This window comes from Atheta coriaria, unplaced genomic scaffold, assembly GCF_025399875.1.
Source record: "Atheta coriaria isolate IRGN ID8LTWV9N9 unplaced genomic scaffold, Caltech_Dcor_3.1 hic_scaffold_10_pilon, whole genome shotgun sequence".
Taxonomy (NCBI): Eukaryota; Metazoa; Arthropoda; class Insecta; order Coleoptera; family Staphylinidae; genus Dalotia; species Dalotia coriaria.
Window position 1 is genome coordinate 3,552,428 of NW_027045452.1, and position 23,489 is coordinate 3,575,916.

The 23,489-nt window shown below is 40.4% G+C and overlaps 1 protein-coding gene across 1 annotated transcript; it reads right to left on the reverse strand.

Moving 5' to 3' along the window:
* Positions 1–1,021: 1,021 nt before the first annotated feature.
* On the reverse strand, positions 1,022–21,663 carry LOC135801114 (cell adhesion molecule 1-like). Its single transcript, XM_065314480.1, has 6 exons — positions 21,202–21,663; positions 5,083–5,291; positions 3,387–3,519; positions 2,592–2,725; positions 2,109–2,310; positions 1,022–1,651 (listed from the first exon to the last, which is right to left on the reverse strand). The coding sequence occupies exons 1-6, from the start codon at positions 21,269–21,271 to the stop codon at positions 1,548–1,550; spliced, it is 852 nt and encodes a 283-aa protein (XP_065170552.1). The 5' UTR covers positions 21,272–21,663; the 3' UTR covers positions 1,022–1,547.
* Positions 21,664–23,489: the final 1,826 nt, after the last annotated feature.

Here is a 23,489-nt window from a genome sequence, read left to right on the forward strand (position 1 = left end):
TTGAAATTAATTGAGGTGATTATCACGCGTGCATGCCCGCTATAAATAAAACCAACTAAGGTCCCTGGAAGCTGAGGACTTAGTATTTGCGGGATTTGGGCCTGAAAGGAGATTTCCGTCAGCATGGAGCCCGCTCGAGGGTCCATCCCTTGCTTCAGACCGCGACCATAATCGAATAATCGCCCCGCCACGGCGACAAATTATTGCATCGTGCCCGTGTTGGGCTCGGGACCACAAAATGCGTGTTCCAAGCATGCCTTGTTTCCGAATGTTGTTAGCCCTTCAAGCCAATGGAAACAACTTATAACACGCATAGAAAAGAACCAGATAAGAAAACACCTTATTTCCAAACGTAGCGATTTCAAAACTACGAAAATTCAAGATGGCGTCAAAATAACCCGTCTGAAAACGAACGTTAACATTCACCATGCGTATCTTTAGCGCCACAAATCAACCAAAGTCATAAATTCACCGGACGATGCGTAAACAAACGCGGAATGCAAAACTTTGCCTAGCTCGCGGAAAAAATCTAAATTATGTTATGTAGCCGCGTTTTTTTTCATCTGAATAACTACGGCGCATGAAACGCCAGAGTGGTTGGGAGTTTCAGCGCAATTTCATATAAATTCATGGCACTTTTTCCATTTTATTTTTATTCTTGCTTCAGCAATGTGCACACAGCGCACAGCTCTACCGGTTGTCATAACTTCTCTGTTTCGGCATTTGTGTTTCGGCTTGCACTCCGCAACGCAAGACGAAAACAAATTAATTCCGCAAGCGGGCAATAACGAAATTAATTTATTTCCGTCGGAGGAGCGCACATTGCGCGAAGAACTGAATCTTACCACGAAATTATCTCAGTTGTTAGTAGCAAAACGCAAAACTAAACAAAAATTTAAAAATTATCTCAAAAAATGTATTTACTGTGCTATAAGTCATTTTAACGAGTTTGTGTTTTTAATAGACTTACCTTTCTGTTCGTAAATTCAAGGTATAAGAATAAAGTAACAATTGGCTCATCAACGCGACTAAAATTTTTTATATTTAGCACTTTTTTCGTCACAAATATATATTATATCATATAATACATCTTAAAAGATAAATTAAAACAGTCTTTAATCATGTTCACATTTCATAATTATTTCCTTACTGCTGTAGGTACGATTAATAATTATTCGAAACAAAGTACTTTACAACTTATTATTAACTTACGTCGTCAAATATTTTACGTTTATTTTCGCTTCACAATATTTGTCTCACAAACTGTTTCGTTTCGCATTATGACTTAGGTTTTAAACAATTTACATATTAGTTTAGTTTCTGTTACATTTGTATTTGATTGACCCTTTGATTCGTCGTCCTCTATCACCATTTAGTTGGTAATGTTACACTTCTAATTATTTTGCTGAGGATAACATAGTATGACGTCAACTTAGCAATTACAAACATTTCTTTTATGAGTTTCATTTACGTGTATTTTTAGGTTAGGTTTAAGGTTCACACAGTTCGGTGGTATTGGCAACTCGCGACACACAACATTTTACCTTTTACCTGAAAATTAACACCAGATATATGAATATCCCCAATCGAATGGCGTCCTTGCCGAGGATTGACACATGTGGCGAAGGGGAACCTCCGTTCGGGAACGTCACTGCAACAAATCGGGCCACATGTTCTAAACATTTGCTGTGGAGATATATATTGAGGGAAGTGTTTGAAAAGGTTAGGTGAGGAAATATGTAAATGATTATGGCTAGGAATGAAGGGGTAGTTTGTAGCCGACAGCGTTGAATTGAGCAATTGAAACACGAAGCAGGCGACAACTCTGTCAGAATGCTCACTGCTCTCGCAACAATGCGAAAGATGCGAGGCGTTGATGTCTCGTCCCTTAAATCCCCAAACGCTCCCGAATGCTTCCCGGCATCCCCAAACACCACGGTTTATTGCATAATGTCGTGGTTTACGAAAGGTGCCTCCCAAAGGAGCGATGCACAAGGTTGTACACTGTCGAGACAAAGGGTTCGACGTCGGTGGCATGTGAGTTCAAAGGTGAAGAGGGGACTTAGTGGTGGATACAAAATTTTGCGGTGTTTTTTGTATGTATATACCTCGTTCGGGGACGGGATCCTTGGCGCTGTCCAGCCGCAGCTCCGCCGACTGATTGTACATGCCCAATATCTGCGCCTCGCAGCGCAACACCAGCCGACCGCCGTTGTCAAAATGCGACGGGAAGATGGGTAGGTCCAGTGACAGCTCGCTCCACAGCAGTTCGCCATCCGCGTGCTTTTTCGTTTCGCATGTTTGGCATACCTGGCACGATGACAAACAAGAAAAGGACGTCTTGTGAGAATGCAAAGCAAGGACCAAAGCATCCAGATTGAAAATGTTTGACATACTTCAACTACAAAAATACAAATCTGGTTGCATTCTTGTAGGAAATTATATTTTAAACATGCTTTGCCAATGTAAAAAGCTAATAGAATCATGGAGAAACAATAAAATGGAACCATGTTTTCAATATAAGTTGAAATTGCTTCAAACAACAAAACTGTCAAAGTCTAAAATGGAAACGCTAAGCGGCGTTCACTCACTGCGTTATTATTTATGAAATAACTAATAGTTGCAGCTGGTCGTGACGGGAGCGTAGTGCAATTGGCTCGCAGCTCGTCGCCGGCCATGTAGAACGCCTTCTCGGTGATTAGGGTCGGCGGCGCATTGGGAAGCACTGCAAGAACCAACAAATCTTTAGTCCATAACACGCACTATTATCAGAACAAACAAACGTCTTAATCCAAACATCATTGACTCGCTGACGAAAATTCTGATGTAACAAATTATCTAAGGACTAGCTTTAACCCGCGGCTTCGCTCGCGAATATCTAAAATAATGAAGTTGCTTCCGTACGCGTCTGTAGTCATAGAAGAAGATTTGATGTTGACGTAGCTGTCGGTAATACAGTGTGATAATACAGTGTGATGGTAATATAGTACTTAGGTTTGAGCTTCATTGCTGGAATGCTAGATGGCGTTAATGTAGTCAAATAGCCAGATGCACAGGTATTATTGGCTAAACAATTTTTTTATTTTATTTAAAAAATATTTGTTTTTTATTAAATAAAAAGTAGCCTATAACCATTCGGGGACCACTAAGAATATGTGTACAAATTTTCATGATGATCGGTTAAGTAGTTTTTGCGTGAAAGTGTAACAAACATCAGGACTTTCGCATTTATAATATTAGTAGGGATTTACAGTTATACAGAGGAATGGAATTTGATAGAGGTATTCGGATGAACTTCTAAGTGCCCACTCGAAATAGTTGTTCACTTGGAACTTAAGGGTTTCTAAATGCTAATAATGCTAGAAGATAAGTTTCGTGGTCATTACCGACTACAAGCATGTCCTTCGAGACGACAGCTGTGGAGAAAGGTGCCTCGGTGGTCACCTCACAACTGAAGTTCCCCGAAAGATTGAAACCGACTTTCCGAAGAACCACCTGGTGTTCATCTGAGGTTTCCAACTGCAAAACAACATACATTCAAATTATTTCACAAGAAACTCGGATATTTTTCACTCTGTGTGTTTCATAAATAATTCCTTCAGTCGCGCAGATTAAGTTAAAGCATACCGTCGGTATTTTTACTCTGACTGTACAATTAGCAAACGAATACCAAGTGAAACAAGCGAAACAAGATAAACACTATTTGTGTAACAACGTACGCAAACAAACGCTCGCAAATTGTAACGCACACCCGGCCACAGACCTGACCCTCAAGTTCATGTTGCATAAAACAGAAATTCAGCCCTAAAACAACTAGCAAAATGTATATAAAGTGGTCTAAAAATAAATTCCAAAAATTAGACCCAGTTAACCCTAACCAAATTAACATGGTACATAACATAAAGAGACGAAATTAAAAATGCGTAATGTTTTTACAATCCAATTCAAAGTTTTGTGCTTTGGGGATGCATTGCAGAAAGGGTTCATGGGATTATAAAAGCACTTTGAAATGTCTTTCTGTGTGCAATTGTATAAAACATTATGTATAAGAGGAAATGATAAATTATTAACATTCGGAACTTTTGTGCTTTTAGCAGACACTTTGTATAAAAGCATGAAAGTGAAAACGGTGAGAGGGAGACCTGTAAAGAAAGCTTTTGTAGAAGGGCGCTCTGGCGTTATATCGTGATCAAGTAATTAAGAAATTCCTTAATTACACCTAATTCGATGATTAAATGTAGCAACTGCGGAGCCGACGCTTGTGATGCGCAGCGAAGCGCGACGATGCCAGACAGGGTGGTGAAGTGTTCAAACCCCCGCGCCAAGGCATCACAAGATGGAGTTGCGAATTATAGGTCTATCGTACACCACCATTCTTTAATGCTTTGATAATGATCTTAGTAGATCTAGTCCCTGCAGGATTTTTACATAATCGGTGTCTATAAGTGCCAAAATTTGAACTTAAATTAGAAATAAAATTATGCGAGTGTTTTATTACGGTGATAAATGACATGATAGAGAAAATTATGTGTTTTAGGACTTTAGGTAGTAGCTGGTTTGTGAACTCGTAAGTAATTCGATTTAAATTTCTAATTTCTAATTTATGCCTCTTTTAGCGAGCGTGGCGGGCCAGGCGTCGCAAAGTTGTTTGTAACTTGCATTAGATAATTACTTTATTATTAGGGGTGGTTCGTAGCGGCGGCGGTGAACCGTGCCGCTTTTGTAGGACATTCAAAACACATCAAACTTTACTTACTTTATCGGATAATTTATTTTAAAACGTGTTTTTTGCCCCAAGTTTAAAACAATCTTTTACGCGGTAAACACGGTTAACCTTTTATCAAATTACAACTAATTATAGTATTATTTAATCTTCATCGTTAATAAACACGTATATCAATTTCATTCTGCACAATAGATATCTACGAATATTAATTAATTTCTCTATATGCGGCAATCGAGGCAAACCGCTCGTGGTGCGTATGGTTTGGTGCGTACTTAATTGATTATTATTATCTGTAATAATGTTATTGCGGCTGCTGGCAATGCCAGAAGTAGTAATTCGGCATAGCGTGTACTCACGTCGACGTGCGCGCCGGCAAAGAGGAAGACTTTCGTCGCCGGATGCTCGCTCGGCGTGTACCTGTAGAACTCGTGCCGCCCCCGGTACCATTTCACCGTGTACAACTGCGCGCCCTCCAGGTCGTACACGCAGGAGAGCGTGGACGATTCGCCTTTGTTCACAACTCGAGGGTGGATTAGTAATTCGACATGTTTTAGGCCGGATACGCCTGGAAATAAATGAGAAAATATTTTAATTACGCCATTAATATGCTAATTACGCGTGTATGTACGCGTATTATTTTTGAGTTGTTGTGTGAAAAAATACCACAACTCAAAAACAATATTGATAGAAATTTAATCAAAGACCATCTAAGTGTAAAAATATATTCCGGTGACGTTTTCGATTACACTCTTCACAAACCGCGGCAAATAAGCACCCCTAGTGATATCCCAATACGCATTCAATTTGTTCGAAACGTGCACGCGCACACATTGCGCCCAAGTGTTACTCGCGCTCTCGCATATAGTTTTAGCACAAACAGGCGGCGTCGACGTCGATCCGAGCGCTTCAACACACACATACAAACACCAACGCAAGCTTTTGTTCCATCCGCGCGCGCGGTTGCTATTTGTCCACCAAGTGAACCGAAGGCGCTTTATTTTCGTCATCGGCGAAAGAAGTGTGCGCGCGGTGTGTTATTCCAGCTGTTTTGCGCTTTCTACGCGCCGCCGAAAAAATCCGAGCATCTCGATCCGTGTGTTACATGCAGGCGGCCGCAAAAAACCGCAAAAACAGTGGCGAAAAAAGTTCACATTTGTGTGTTCAACCAGCGCGAAAAACGGAACGAAAACAAACAAACCGAAAGAAAACAATAGATACACACAGGAAAACAGCGGCATTGAAAGTAATTCGCTCAGAATACATCGATTTCATGCCGCAAACATAGCAAAATGTAGGATTGCGTAAGTTTAAACTAAGATTTTTCTTCAAAATAAATAAAAAGATTTAAAAATATAAAATAACAAACAAATCACACAGAATTATTCCTATTATCTCTTGATGATCCCTACTAATATTATAAATGCGAAAGTCCTGATGTTTGTTACACTTTCACGCAAAAACTACTTAACCGATCATCATGAAAATTTGTACACATATTCTTAGTGGTCCCCGAATGGTTATAGGCTACTTTTTATTTAATAAAAAAAATATTTTTTAATTAAAATAAAGAAATTGTTTAGCCAATAATACCTCTGCATCTGGCTATTTGACTTCTTTAACGCCATCTAGCATTCCAGCAATGAAGCTCAAACCTAAGTACTATAGTACCATCACACTGTATTATCACACTGTATTACCGACACCTACGTCAACATCAAATCCAATTGACTACACTATGGAGACTGTACACTATACTTCCATAGACTATACTTTCAGCCATTTTAAACTTCCCGCCATTCTACTTCATTGTTACTTCTTCTGTGACTACAGACGCGTACGGAAGCAACTTCATTATTTTAGATATTCGCGAGCGAAGCCGCGGGTTAAAGCTAGTATAGAATATAGTTTTATGAAATTAAGTTAGATATTATTAACAAATTGTGCACTCGACGCACTAATGACCCTGGATGTATCCTACAACTGTGTTCAGTGTTAAAGTGCTTCAATTATTTCTGATATTGAAGATGCACTTTGTCAACCGACCACAGGCGCCGGACGTGCCCAGCTCGTCCATTTGACGTTGTTTGGTCATTTCGTAATTGGATGCATCGACCCAACGCCTAACGCCCGGATGAGGTATTGCCCCGAGCGAGAATAATTATAATTGGTAATAAGAGCGCCAAGCGACGCGTGCCATCAACAAACTTTCGTAATCTTATTAGTGCTGCACATCACTGCGTTTAACAAGTTGCGTATTAACTCGACAGTGGCGCCATCGCATCAAATGTCAAACAATAAACAAGTATTTTTTCGTATTTTGAGAAAAATGTTATTCTGTTTTGGTTTATAATGCTTTTGTGGTTTCAGGTAAAAACTTTTTTAAATCTTGCACTTGATTATAAATTTTAATAGAAGTGAGCGCTTTTTTCGCAACGCGGTGTTTTTATTTTGGTCGCTGACACAGTTTTACGCCCTTACATAGCTCGTTGTCTATTACCGAGCGGTGCAGGGACACTAAAAACGCCCCGGATACTAAACGAAAGTTTTAGAGCTTTTGCTTCAGGCGGTTTTAATTAAAAAATTAAGGGCATCAAAAAAACCCAGCGCAAAAAAATATGGCGACACACATTGCGTTCAGACAAGATGTATATCTCAATTAATTATTAAAAATTCTTTCAAATTTGTCTTAATTTCATAATTTAGCCATATCTACTTTAATTTCGGAGAGATAGTTGAGCTTTTTATAATTCCATTAGCGAGATTGTAAATGTGGTTGGAAAAACAAGAATAAATGAAGTGGTTAATGAATCATAAAAGCTAGGAAAACCTCGGTCGTGTGCCGAAAAGTTAAATTGGACAAAAAGCTTTTTAAATAATTAATGCGGCGGACAATAGGCTCTCATCCAATGATTATCCGAGCGCACACGCAGGCCCAAAAGCCCCCGTCAACAAATTATGATATACATCGAGCGGTTTTTTATCAATTTTTCCGTCTATTTAATGTAGCTTATGGTATTAAGGCGGGACGCGTGTAGTTTCGCTTGTTTTTCGACCCTCGTCCTCGTTGGCGGCGGCGGCGGCGGCGGCAAGCACATTAGGTAAAGCACTTCGCACCCTCTTTTCACTCCGTTTGCTTCCTCAAACTCGACGCGCGGCCTAATGTTGTAAAAAGAAACCGCGCACATGTTATGATGCAAAACGTTGAATAAAGCGTGCGTGTCGAAGTCGTAAACGTAAAAACTGTACTCAAACGAGACCAGAAAAAAGGGTGCGGAGACGCAGAATAAAAAATAACACCAACTTAAATATATATCTCATTCCCACTCATACAGTCCCTTGAAAGTTTATATTTCGCGTGGAATTATTACTCACTTTGTAGATGAATTTTGCGCAATGCAGAGCGCAGAGAGATTTTCGACCGCGATGGTTTATTGTGGAAGCAGACTATTAAATTCAACCCACGAGTTGAGGTATGCACACGTCACACTACACCTACCCGTAAACCTCATGAGTTTAGAGTTGAGGCGGCGAACTTCAACTTGGAAAATTCGCGCGCTGCGTAAAGATTAAAGTGCGCAGCCGAACGCTTGTGAAAACTTTACCGGTTGCGCTCTTTTCGACGCCTTTCAGCAAACCCGCCATCCGCCATCACCGCGCGGGTGGATTGCTTGAGTAAATAAAAAGCGTTTAAGTGAAATGGATACTTTTAAAAGGGTTTTAGATAGGTTTTAGTTGCATAAAGTAAAACTTCTTTTTATATAATTTTTTTTTTGTGTTTTGGTGTAAAACAAGTTTTACAATGCGCAATTGCCTTAGAAACTAATATGATGAGCTATTTGATGTTTTTCCGCTACATATAATCGAAATCTAATCATTTTCCATGATATTGCATTTTGAATACCAAACCCTTAACACTCCGCACACGCATAATCACGTCGGGCATTGTGCGGCCGACAATAAATCGAAGCGCGTCGCCATCACAAAGCCCTCATGCAACATTCACCGTGTCAGGACTATTGGCAAATAAATTCAAACTCCTAAATCCATCATTTATCACACTAGTGTACTGGTTCCAGTGCGAAACGCAAACTTAGGTTAAAATACTTTGTAAAAATCGCACCCAGGAGAGGATACGCGCTACATGCTTCTTTCTCGCACCACCATCAGGGCCGGTTTTCCGGGTTTGAATATCCAGCGACACAGCGCGCATTGTGCGTCGATTGAATTCGTGATGAATTTTATTGTGGTGCGATGGGAAATATCTGTTAGCGAAACCCATTTCGATTTAATTCCGCTTGAATATAGTCGCTTTTGGTCTTGTTTAATTTAATTTATTCCGAATGCTCGCGTTTGCAACACGCGCCCGAGTTCGCACGCGTTAGACGCCCCCCACGCGTGATAGAGGGGTTGATGCATGCACGCAATTTGAGATTACATTTCACAATCGACTTTGGTAAACCAACAATTTCATCTCAAATTACTTTCAACTCTTTTCGAATCGAATAATGTGTATTGTTGTCGATGTTACTGCAACATCCTCTATGATATAAATCAAACATATTTGTGCGCGTAGGGGGAAGTCCCCTAGTGGCGGACACCTAAGGTTATTTATAAATAAATCAAAAAATATTTGAAGAAATGTTAATTAAATTATGACATATAGTAGATAACAAAGTTAGAAATCAAATTAAAATAACAAAAATGCAACCTCTGTTAAAAAATAATTAATACTATCAATTAAACTTTGGTAAGAAAAAGTATAGTTTTAAAAAGTGGCACCTAGTACCGGACACATATTTGTGCCATACCCCTCTCACCGGACATTTCAAATATGTGATATGGTTAGGTAAGCTACCTTGTTTGGTATTATTTATGGGGCGGTGGGGGGTGGGGTGATAGAATTTAACGATTTAATCAACGGATTTAACACACTGACTAGAAGCAGCCCGTGAATGCATACATCCACTAGCTAATGTGTTCATTTCAGTTACAATAAATACATTAACTACGAATTTTAGCGAATGTATGCATTAACTAGTAAATGTATACATTTACTAAATGTATGCATTGACTGCAACATAGCCATCTCATCACTCTCTCTCTCTCACAAGAAATATCAATATGTTTACTGTCCGGCGCTAAGGGACAACTTAGTGTCCGGTGCTAAGGGACAGACATTTTCGTTCATTTGGTGGTACCTACTAAAATTGTTTAAAAAATCTAATAATATTCTACCATTTTACGGATAACAATCAAGTACTACTTGTATCTTTGAATTCCACTCAAATGTAAATGCATAAATATACTAGAATTAATTACATTGATCTTTAGGTGACGTCGTGATTTTGCGCCTGAAACAGCAAACGGCTGCTTCCGCCGTGGCCGTGTGCGTTACTGGCGAGCCACGACGAGTGATCCTGTACCTGTGAGCCCCCCGCGCCCCTTTCACTTGTTTTTTGAAATGAAAAGATTTAAACTAGCTTAAATAGTACGAGTGTCCGGTGCTAGGTGCCGTCCGGCGTTACGGGACTTCCCCCTATACACTTTCGTACTGTTTGCGTTACGTACAAGGCGGAAATGTGGACGTAGCGGTTGTTTACTTTATGGTCTGTGACGACGTGGTTTTGGGAGTTCAATCTTTGGAAATTTTATACAAGGTGCTCTCAAAATTTTACAATAAAAAATATTAATTAAATTATTTATCGTTTCTTTTCTTGTTTTTAAGAAAATGTGGTTTTTTTAATGCAAAAAATATATTGATGGGAATATATAGAGTTTTAAAGCTCTAGGTATATGTAAACAGCAAATATTGTATCGCCACTAACAAGATTGCTGGTGCTGGTGCCGGGATGGACTGTGATCGAATCCGTTGGGCGATTGTCATCGTGTTCCTTTTCTACTTCAAAATACGTTTATTCTAGGCGAAGCGGTTTAAATATGGATCTTTGGAAAAATTTACATTCGGAAAATTGCAGCGAATTGTGTGGTTGCTGCATTTTTACATCTAAAACAAAAAAAAACTCATCGCTAGCCAGGACTAGGAACATCTGCAATTCAAATGCGGGAAAATCGAAAAGCACTAATATTCTTAACATCACCTAGCAGCTTTTCCGAGCTTTCATGATTATAGCGCCATCGCCATCGCGCACTATGGTGGAGGAGCCGTGGTGGAGGCGCCGGCGACGTTCTTCCCACGATCGCTGGGAGCGAAATTGTTGCCGAGCGTTGCGCGCGCGTCTTCTACGAGGCAATAAACCGAACAAAAACCTAGTCTAATCTTGTGCCCGAGTTGCCGACGGTGCACACCGAGTGGAAGTCTCTTTATAGGTGCATCCAATAAGGGAATAACGGCGTGGAGATCGAACCAGTAATAGCAATACATACAATCTAAGAACGCATAAAATAAATTATTCAAGAATTAAATTTTTTTATCCTATTTTGCTGAAAATTAACAATTTATTAAATAAAAACTTTTATATAGGCTTAAATTACATAGTTGAACAGAAAAAAAGACAAACCGTATGTTAAAATTGCGATATAAATCTCAGCAAGAAAAGGTGAATGGTTTGAGAGTTGTGGAGCAGGGGTAAGCGTATCGTACAACCTGTTCATAATATATTCATTGCATACCTTCCTCCAGCATCAGCATCGCCATCTCGTCGACGTCGATGACTATGACTACGACGATGACTATACTCAGTTGTATCGCGCCTGCTGCCGAAGCCCTGAAATATTAGCTGCGTTCCCTATATTCTCTATATTCACGAACGCATTATTCACAAAAATGTGCGCATTTTTCCCGTGCCCTCTTTGCCACTTTTTTCCACGCCATGCTTGAAAAGTTCACGCATTTTTTTATACGCGTTTTTCATTCCGGCGCCCTTTTTCGCTAGTTATCGGCTGTTATTCAGCGCGCTCGCCGGCGAAATGAATATTTTAATAATTTGCGTCTTCCGAGAGCGCGCGCAAGGTCCCAGGCGTAAACGATTTAATAATGAAAAGCACGCAGCAACAGGGAATTCAATTAAAACACTTTTGTGTCTTTTGTGTTTACAGAATATCTGATTTTTAACCACCACACAGTCAGTTAATGCCGAAAAAATTGGTTAGGTTTTCTGCTGCGTAGATAATTTTTTTGCTGCATCACCGCCATCTATCTCCGGGCAGATTAATTGCATTTCTAAAAATCACGGGCTAGCCATTAGGCCAGCGCACTAAAAAAATGGTTACCAATTACTTTTCCGGATAATTAAAGATACAGAGATAGAAAGATAGAAAAAAAACGTATCGCTGCGCCATCGACTCGAATTGGAAGCGGCGGCGCGCATAGTTTTGTTTTGCCACCGCGGCAAGCGAGAGAAAACAAAGAGCACAATAATAAATCCGGCGTCAGACGAGCGGCGGCTACATCGTTAGGCGTCGGCTGGCGCAACAGCGGCGGTGGCGGCCCAGAGGGCGGCAACCGGCCCGCGCCCGTGCTCCGTCGCAATTAAACTTGAGTACATGATCCTTTATTAATGATTTATGACGACGTATAAATCATTGTCGATGCGCCGCGTTTTGCGTTGATTTTCCGCGCTCTTTCTCGCGACCGCATTTCCCACCGGCAATCAGACAGCGAAAAGCTAACGGGTTTCGAGAAAACAGCGAACAATTCTGCGCCGACTTCATAACGTTTTGTTAATGACAAAAGCTCTGATTATAAATCTAATCTGTTATTATCTTCATTTATTTCCGGATTTTTTTTTCTGTTTCACAACTTTTCTTTACAAGTCAAAAGTTGAAAATTCCTGATTGTCTCTTAAAACAAGGAGGAGTTGAGGTATGTAGTAGGTGAAACATTTTCTAACAAAAGCAGCTACTTCAGAAGCGAGAGAGACCACCATTATGTTTGCAGTTCGTTAGTTGGTAAAGCCCGGCGCGAAGAGCCGCGCAGAGCCCGTATAACCATAGTTAAAATGGAATTATTGCGGTAACTTTGTTAGGTCCCGAAGCAAAACTACGCGCTACGAGTTACAAAATGTCATAATAGAACGCCCGCCAAACAAAGTGGTCGCTTACGGCATCGATGTGAGGGTGTAGCACCCACATGCGACGCGCCACCGCCGACCGCGCGGCACCGCACTGAATGTTTGTTAAACGCGGTCAAAATTAATTCACTTTCAAAGGCAGCGAAAAGCCCCAATTGAGTACTGCTTCCCGGTGTGTTGTTCGCATAGACGAAAATTCAATTGAATACTAATTAAATGATATTACGATACGCGCAATATCAACCGGTAACAAGATGCCTATGTGTGCAAGAGTGCCCCTAGTTGCTCAACACAAGATTGCAACTACCTACATATTGCGTTATGAATCGAAGTAAATGCTACATTTAGTAATTTTAATATAGTCGTCAAGTTGCATGCTTAGTTTGTGCGCAGAGCGCGCATGCATAATAAGTTTCAAACTGTTATCAATAAATTATGTTGAAACTCACGACTAACAAGCCGAAAACCTAAGTTTTAATACTACATATTAACCATATTAATACGAATTATAGTTTGGGAACATTTTAAATTCTCTAATTACTGTTTGGTCATTTTTAACGACTTCATCGTTACAGGTCACTGCTTTAAAACTGTTTTCATTATGATTTATGTCAATTTTTAATTATTATTTTTAATTTTTTATTTCCACTTTAAAAATAACTGTTTTTCGACGGTTTTGAGTCACAAAAAGTGTTACTTTAGCCACGGACGGCCAAAACCGTGAATAAAGTACTTTAGTCATAGGTTTTAGTCACGGGATGGAGATTGGAGCATATAAAAATTTACAAAACCGTAATTATTTCAAGAGTAACAAAAAACTTTTCATAATTTCTAACAAAATGTATTTCTATGGTATTGATACCCTTTAACTGTCAAATATTTAACCGAAAGCTACTCATATTTGTCCTTTATTTGTGATCCGCTCCGACCTCACTCAATGTAAACAAAAGCCACATCTTCGAGACAAGACGCATCTCGTTTTACAATAATATTATCCCAGTCATGAGATTCGTCCCACCAGCCGTGCGCTCGCCAAGAAAAGCAAAAGTTAATTGAAAATAATAGACATCTCGGACCTTTTTCCTCTTCATTCACTCTCGGGGTCTCGGCCTGCGCCCGATGGCACCGTCTCTTTAATACTCCGCCGCCAAGGCGTAACGCTTGAGGAAATATTTCTATATTCCGAAGATGTTCAATGCGCCCGGGATTGAACGCGCAATTCAACGCACCCACCACCCGAAATGTATTAGGCACTCCAGAGATAAGATACGAGTATGCGAGGCGGGTGTACTTTGAACGACGACTACAAATCCGTTCGCTACGGCGCAGAGGATAATAAAAAAATCGAAGCGATATCGAACATCTGTGTTTATTAAGATAACAATCGCAATGTCTTTTACGGAATATTTTCGGAGAGATCTCACCCTCTTAAATTTAAATGTGCGACGCTACGATGGCGAATAATATCGTAAAAATTTGTGCAAACATTCAGCCAGTTACCAGTTACAAGCAATTTTCGTTTGAAAATACAACTTTTATTTCCATATATAAATTGTCGGATGATTTGGAATGTCAGACCTGCTGGAACTCGATTATCATAATCGTAAATATAAAAATAAAAATAAACATGGCACATCAAAATAAAAACGTGTTTTTTTTTGCGCTGACGCCGATTTAATAAATTTAACATTTCCTTTTTGTTCAGATTTTGTGTTGTCTAGACGCATGCTTTGCCAACGTAATATATTTAGCATGTATAAAATTCTGTGGGGATGCTACAATGTTACAAGTTCAATGTGAATGCCAATGAAGACATGAACTTTTATATTTTCTTTTAAAAAAATAAACAAAATACAAAAAAGCAAAAATTTAAAATTTACTAAATTGAACATTAGCCTTAAATTAAGCCATAAATAGCAATTTATGATTAAAACATGTTTTATATTAAAATTAATTCGAAACACTTTGTATGTAAGTCACTGAAGTATAAATTTAAGCAGGAAATTACATTGAAATGCCCTCACAGTGTCGGCTGCGTTCGTTAAAACGTTAAACGTAACCCGTTAAAGGTTAGCCAAATTGAAAAGGGTTTGCAGAAGAAAATTATTGAAATTTTGGGGCGGCGCGGTAAAGCGTCGAGCGTCGGTTTTGCGGGGGCCAAAAAGGTGCACGCGCTCTTTGCAGCGCGGCGAGTAATGAGAGGCGGCTGCGGCTGTGGCCAGACGAAGATATATCTGGACGTAACAGGTAAACAGGAAAATTGCTGACGAGGGTGCGGATGAATACCCGATGGGAGTGCGAGGCGTTTAAATCATATATTCGTTTCGTTACCGCCAGTTGCCATGTACCCTTTGGCGCGCTTCAGAGGTCGTGCTTGCACAACTCGCAAATTATGTTGAATTGACAGATATAGCACACACGCTTTCGAAACCGCAAGGGCAATACAACCGTCAACAAAAACCTAATGAAAGCAATTCAACACTCTGTATGATTTTGTGCTTTGCATTTTCGGGCGAAATAAGTTCGAAAAACTTGAAGCGAATTCGAAACATCGACGTGCATCGACAAATACGCTTTGTGTTGGCATAGTTTTAAGACTTTGGACGGATGACAGAGCAAAAGCAGCGAAATGAATCGAAGGAGGCTATAAATATAAAACGCGAGAGCGAAACTTTTACAAAAGTCGAATTTATGCCCGGCGCATTCGCCAATTTTGCAATTCTACGCTCCCGCAACGTTTTTAAAAGTCGCAAACTTGGGCACGCTCTAAACTATCGGAAGTATTGTTTAATTCCGGATGTTAGAGTGCGGATTCGAATATTTTGCGTTGAAAATTGGCAAAAAGTTTTTTTTTGATTTTTTAATAAAAAAAGAAATAATTCTAAAAATTCCATAACACTCATTGCGTTAATTATACGTAGCTATGCAAATTTGTGCACACGAACAAATAAATTGATTAATGCCAATTAAAAACAGCGCATAAATTTAATTTCATCGCGTGTTGTTATTGTTCCATTTTGATGCGCGATTCGTACAGCTGCAAATGTAATAAATAATTTTCCGACTCATATACGAGTAGAACGCTTATAAATTAGGCACACGGCGAACGGAATCTGCATCTGCATCGATGTTGACGTTTTCGGTTAAATATTGCCAAATATTAATTAATGTATTGCGCTGCAGCATTTTAGCATTGGCGAAATTTTCTCCCGCGGAGTTTTGGCGCCGTTTCGGTTATCAGCGTTCAGCCATCGGGCAAACTTTGCACAATTGCCAGCGTCGCCCGATTTCAGCGTTGAACGCCTCGCACGCCCCAAACGCAAACAAACGCGCGCTGCGAAAAAGCCGGCGATTAATTAAACCAAAATCGTAATTGCCAACATGCGTATTTAGCTTGAATTATGCACCAGATTGCACGTGAATTATATGCGCGAATTCAATGTGCGAAACTAATAAAACATTAAATAAAACTACAATACTTTTAAATGCGTGCATAAATAATTAATTCCATAAATATTTAATTTTATCCAGGTTTTTATTAAAATGTCAAAAAATTAGATAACTTTTCAAACACTTAGAATAATTAATGAAACCTTCATTATTACCACTTTCATGCAACTTGTTTGTTTGTTTGTGGGTTAGAGAAGCACAACTAGTACAAGCAGATAACTGATGCCTGATGCGCATCAGCGCAGGACGTTCAAATGGTTCGAAATTACAAAACGGGAAATTATGAAGTCGACGTCGAAACGAATGCACACTAATTTGGCGCTTCGGTGTGGTTCATCGGAGCGAACATGTGCTGCTCCCCGAACGCAATGCATTGTTTGTGTTTGCCGGTGCGTGCCGAAAGCCCCAAACGGGGGCCAAATCGCGAGAGCGCTTTTATTGATTGTCATTGGCATGTGAAATGAATTCGTCGCACGCGTGTGTGACAAATATTTTCGCGTTGTTTTACAGCGCGGGCTGTATATGCCCCATTCGGATTGACTTTCGAACATTACGTGTTTTTGTTTGTTTAGGGGTTGTTCATAAACACATTCCATTCTATTTTAACAGGTTTCAATTTTTAACAAGCAACAACATTACTTGCATTATACTCTTGAGCCTTGAGCCTTGACATGTTATGTTATTACTTCGTTTCTTATCGTTTAATTCCGCGAATTTTTACTTAAATTTAAAAAAATATATTTTGACTAGCTTTAACCCGCGGCTTCGCTCGCGAATATCTAAAATAATGAAGTTGCTTCCGTACGCGTCTGTAGTCACAGAAGAAGTAACAATGAAGTAGAATGGCTGAAAGTATAGTCTATGGAAGTATAGTGTACAGTCTCCATAGTGTAGTCAATTGGATTTGATGTTGACGTAGCTGTCGGTAATACAGTGTGATAATACAGTGTGATGGTACTATAGTACTTAGGTTTGAGTTTCATTGCTGGAATGCTAGATGGCGTTAAAGTAGTCAAATAGCCAGATGCTTAGGTATTATTGGCTAAACAATTTCTTTATTTTATTTAAAAAATATTTTTTTTATTAAATAAAAAGAAGCCTATAACCATTCGGGGACCACTAAGAATATGTGTACAAATTTTCATGATGATCGGTTAAGTAGTTTTTGCGTGAAAGTGTAACAAACATCAGGACTTTCGCATTTATAATATTAGTAGGGATATTGATAAAACGAATTAATCGTGAATTAAACAGTGGTAATGCATGTTGAATGTTTATATAAGCTAAGTATGTTTATAAGAATTAAGCACCGATCTATCATTTCCAACGGCTTTCCAATTTCGCTTACGCGAGTGGTACTCTCTTCGCCATAAAACAAACATTTCGCTACGCATTCTTATTTCCCGCTGGCAGCGCGTGTACACAACCGCAGATTCAAGTAATTTCAAATAAACACGCTCAAAGAACTATCGCGTGCGCGTGCTGCCGTCGTGCCATCGCGATTGAAGATGATGATAAAAGGAGAATCGCGCAGATCGAGGCCATGGCAGCCGCAAGAAAAGCGAAAGAAGAAAAAAATATAGAAGGAAATTCCGCAGACGATTGTGCGGCGTCTTCGCGTCGAACATTAAATATTTATCTTTGAAATGCTATAAATACAGATGACACGATTAGATTGGGTTTTTAGCGTGGAACTAGTCTCGTCTGACAGTGACGATAATAAATACTCCTTCATCAAGCATAAGAAACAAAAAAACATAACATAATTTTAATTTAATTTCTAATTTTTATTTGAAAAATATTAAGATTATTCTCGCCACGTCACTGCCGCTTACATTCGCAGATGATAAAAAGCTAAGGCGGGGGTGGATTGGCGCACACCATAAATAATCACGACGCTGCACTCGGCGAATCGGTCTTGAGGGTGCACTAAACTCGTCCGGCTGCTTTTGACTCAGCCATTCCAACATTTTATCAATTTCTTTCGCTTTGTTCTCCCCTGTGCTGTAAACGTGTAAATCATCGCATTGCAAAGAGTCGCGAATAATTGCAAACAAAAGAATTGAGCGGCAAGAAAAAGGTCGACAATGTACACAATACACATGCTTCCGTATTCGTTCAAACATGAGATGATAATCGTATCATGTTTAACGCACTTCACACTTTCGCAGCGCAGAGCCCCCTCTGGCGGCTGATAGCTACCATAATGTTACAATTATGCTGATGTGTGAAACGCGAGACGGCTGTGGCCCCATGTTTATATATCGTATTACACGTGAGCGTGTTCTTCGAACGAAAGTGCACAATTACTCCCAATGCATGATATACCTACGTGTGATAATGGTTTAGGCGTTGCTTCACACACCGCGACAGGTTACATCTGATAGCAGTATTGAAAATTAATATCTACTTCCACTTAAAATAAAATAAGCAATTGTTGAGTAAGTTTTGTTCTGAGATTGGTTCCCACGCCGTAAAATAGTTTTCAAATGGATTTCGAAATAGGTGTTAGTCGACCATAAAAACTTCACACAGGGCCAACGTGATGGCACGACCGCATTCATTTGCAATATTCACAGAGTGCGACCCAACCGCCCCCAAAGCGGCACACCAGGCTTTAAAACGCGCAAACGTTTGTGCTTTCGCCTAGCGAGTACCAAAAAATACGCAAAAAAGGTAATTTATTTTTCGACGGATTTTATTGCACGTCTGAATGTAATAATCAATGAGAAATGGGCGATGGGCGCTCCAGGACTAAAAAGAGTTCTCTCCGCGAGAGGAAAAAATCTCTCCCACCCTGCGTTAAAAGAATTGGACTGAGTATGCATACGAAACGTGTGCCTCAGAGAATAAAAAAAAGTGGGTAGTCGGAAATTGATCCGTCCAGATGGAAGAATAACGGATTAAATTTGTTGAATTTATGAATTTGTTCCTCCATTTTTCACCCGGTGGCTTCCACCGACCGACCGCATGCGAAGAGCGAAAAGATTGTCCGGAAGATGGAAATTTTGCGTGCGTAGCAACAGTTTATGCATTATCGTCCTGCGTGTTTGTTTACGGTGCGCTCTGCGGGCCAAAGTTTGTTTCAACATTTTAAGCGCGCAATAAACCTGTACCTCACGCACGAACGCACGAAACCGACCGGAACGAATGCGGGCGACTATAGTAAAAAGAAAAGAATGCAACAAATAAAATTATTCCGCGCTTATAAAAAATTCCAGGAAATAAAATACGAAACAAATGCAAAAAAAAATCTCTCCGGTTTATATACGTATATTATACCAAGAAATGTAATCAAAAGTTCGTGCAACAAATGAAATTTTATGATAAACGATAGTATTTTAAGATTTCTTTTACTTAGGAGGCGACACGCTGGGGCAGCAATCGGAAAAATTGTGTCTGGCGCCTTCAATTTGCAGCTAAATGCCCATAATCCTTCTTCTTGTCTCTTGTCCCAAGAAATGCTCCTTCATTGCCTTCGATTTTGCCCGTCGACTAGCCGGGAAAAAATAAAAATAAAAGAAATCGAAGCGCGTTGCAAGAAAGAACCGAAAAACGAGCTGGTATTCATACGTCCATCTATAGGCGATATTGTGTATACGTATACATATAAAAGGAGCATTATCAAGATTGATGCGTAATAAAAACGATGGCTGAAGGCCCTCCAGCCCGATGGATATGAGATGAAGTCAAGACCTTACACGCATTCGAGAAGTCAGCACAAAAGTGGAATCCGCCTTGTTCGCGACTTTCCTCTCATATCTCCTTTAAAGACGCCGAGATGGGCGGACATAAAACATAAACTATGAAAACTAGGAGTTGTACTCGACGGCGACGGATGGGATGCGCAGCAAACGGAAATGAAAACAAAAATTTCCCCAACGGCAACGACGACGACGACGAGGAGGAGTTATGCAATGTAACAATGAGTGAGATATCAAATTCGTTCGCATGCACTTTCAGCTTTTCTTCAGTTTGTCCTGAAACGGCAACGTCATCTGCTGGTCGTTCCATTCGTGACTTGGTACGACTTTTCCTGCATTTTTAAACGCTATGAAATTGCTGTGCGCAAAACTACACACTACGGATATTTTCTTATACAAAGTGTTGCATGAAATTCATAATAAAATTAAATAATATTCAAAACTTTTAATGAATTCATATTAATTTTGATAACATTAATAAATTCACTGTTTTAAAACGTAGTTATCCTTAAAATGCCGTAAAAGTTGAACAAAATGCAAGTGCGCAAGATAAATATTTAAATGGCCAGAAACGTGGACGGTTATGAAGGCCAGGCGAGGACCGAAAATGGAACACATCGAAACGAGCACATATTCCGGCTAAAACTACCTGCCCTCGTTATTTCGCCTCCTAGCCGCAACCCACTATACCCGAAAGATGTTCACGTTGCTAACTAGGTTGCACAACTCTCATCTTGCAGTCAAATTGGGAAACTTGCAATTTCTTTCTATTTAATATTCGAGTAAATTGCGCGCACCAGATAAAACTAACCTCAAATTTAATATTTGCTCACTTTTGTAGTTGTAGTGTGTGTGTGTGAGGAGGTAAAATTGACAAATTGCGGAAACAAGTTGGAAACAAGGTGGAAACTTAATCAACGCCTCTCGTTCAGAATCCCCACATGAACGTATCAACAAGCCTGGGCAAATCTCTCAACGGATGCGTTGGGGATCGGGCGTGAGCACACACGCCTCAAGATAATAAAAACTTATTGCCATCGCCGGGGTTCGTTTCCTCTGCGTGCACACCGGCCCACTTTTATTTATCCACGCCATGCGGAAAACGATTTGTCATTTTCTTTTCCTTGTACCCACACATTTGTTTTGATAGCAAACAATTAATTATCAATTAGTTTTATTTATTTATTGATTCACCTTGTTATCTTCTTCCGCCAAAGATTTATGGTCTGCTTTAATTGCTTCATGAATAATAAACTAATAAATGAATAAAAATTAAGCGTGTTTAACGTACCGTAAAATGTGCCTAGTAGATTTACGACGAGCAGCCGCAGGAAAAAATCCTTTGCTGCGCTAACCTCCATGGTACAAGTTGGGAAAGTTTGTGGCTTGTTTGGTTCACTGTAACATAGTTTCGTGGTAGCACTCAATTAATTCTTGCGTTTCACACTTAACTAAACACTGAGCGTCGAATTACGAAGGTTCATCGTCGCCGCCGACCTCCCCCAGTGCGAGGGATTAGAAAAAATACTACAACTTGTTGTTTGTCACATTCACACCGCCCCGACGCGCCGTGCGGGCGTTTTCTTGGCGCTGTGTTCTCTGTTCTATCGAGTGCGTCGAGGCGACGAGCTTTTTACTTGTGATAGCAGCGTAGTGCGATGGACCGTGCGTTCCGGTCTCGCGCTCACCGCGCGCGGATATGCTCGCCGTCTTTACGAGAGATCCGAAGCGTCGCGACGCCGACGCTGCTGCGTGTTCGCGAGTTGAATGCGGCGCGCGAACGCCGCGGGTGCGTATATGTAGCGGGCGGCGGCGAGCGAACCGGCCCGAGCCCGTCGCTGTGGAGGCGTCCTGCGGATCCAGCTGGGGGATGTGCGCGAACAGGCGCCAGCGACGCGCACAACTTTACTATTTGCACCGTAAGGAAACGAAAAATGTGCACTGTGAATATACCGCAATACATAACCTCACAACATAACATAACCACAAAACTCTAATTTTTGAGTGTAAAACTTTACTATTAGTGGTTCAGTGCAAAGGGGGTTTGTCTAGTTGTGTTAATCTATCCGGAAAGTGCACCGCTCGTTCGACATGACGTTTACGGCGCTCGTAAACCAGCCCCGCAAGACTTACGAATGCATTTTGCGGATGGATTTCACATGTTGGTAGTAGAACCCCAGCCGGCAGGTGAACTCCATCGTCTGCATTGAACATGATGATAATTGATGTCATACGCAATAATTACTTCTGTCATTCTAAGTTCTACATACATTACTCCACTGTCTCTTGAAGCAAATCAATAATTGGGATGAATAACCTTTTTCCATACACAATTAACGCGTAAAACCGCTATTTTATTTCATAACTCATAAAATATAATTTATATCGTAGTGAACGTGGCAACATGTCTTCGCATCATCCTTACACACCCATCGTATTCAATGGCAAAGCATTCCGCATCCGCTTTGTCTCGAGCGGTTAAAAAACACGAGCCGAAAGTCGTAAAGCTCGTAATTTTATTGTGCGCGCCCTTAATCTTTTGTCCTCATAATTTCGCCGTCGTTAAAATCCGCGCGGTTGAACCTCCTTTCCCCAGGCCGGAAATGCACTAATAAAGACAATGGACAAACGCAAAAAATATTTCACGCCGAGCCGAGGTATGTAGGATATAGGTGTTGTTTAGAACACGCTTTCTACCAAACAAGACGATGAGCAGAGGATGTGAAAAGCAAACGCGCTCCGATTATCTTAATCCCGATGTTTGCGTGCGAAATTAGGTTCAACGGCGTGCGCGGTGGAAAGACTCTAGCACGGTTATTGTTATGGTGGGTGTAAAGCCCTCGTCGCCACCGTGGGGTAAACTCATCGTTGTGTGGTTGGATTGCTTGTTTTGCAGGGTCAAAAAAATCACTCCTACACACATGACATTTTAATGCTTTTGACCAAATAACATACCTACTCTTGTTTTAGTGTATGTGGCGTCATCTTGCGGAAAAAATAGATTATTACTTTATGCACATTGCGGGATATTATGTAAATCTGTACGGACAACGCAACAAGACAATCCGTGAGCATCGAATATGGCTCCGACAGCTAGGAATCTCTATGCTGGCCGAAGAAATGCGGTGGTTTTGTCGGAGCGGCGCCTACTTTGCATGTTTTCTAGCTTTATATGCTAAGCGAATTAGCAGCGGCTCGCCACCCCACCGAGTCGAAGTAATTCGTCGCGCACGTCCCTCGCGTCGATAACGGGGTTTAAAAAATTTAATAGCGCTTTACGAACGCGTAAAAATGTGAGTGCGCGCAGCTCTTTGTCGCGGCGTGGATCTAGGTTAGGTTTTATAGTCGTTTAAGTTGAGGTTATGGCTGCGCTCGTATGCGGTGCAACACATCCGCAGACCCACGATAGACTTTGAATTTCCATTCGATTCGCTTTACATCGATTTTAACTCTCAATTTACATCTCGATATCCATAGTGTCAAGTTGAATGAGGTTAGGATAGCCTTGGTTGAGTGCATATTTTTATGCAACGCAGGTAACATTGGAAAACAACTGAAACTAATTTAATCGCCAAACAC

What these genes read in the sequence shown, in the direction of transcription:
- LOC135801114 (XM_065314480.1), bottom strand. Translation starts at nt 21,271, where the DNA reads ATGGAGGTTAGCGCAGCAAAGGATTTTTTCCTGCGGCTGCTCGTCGTA. An exon ending in TCTACTAGGCACATTTTACG is followed by an intron (nt 5,292 to 21,201) that starts GTACGTTAAACA and finishes ATTTATTTCCAG; the next exon opens with GCGTATCCGGCCTAAAACAT. An exon ending in GAAGGACATGCTTGTAGTCG is followed by an intron (nt 2,726 to 3,386) that starts GTAATGACCACG and finishes TGGTTCTTGCAG; the next exon opens with TGCTTCCCAATGCGCCGCCG.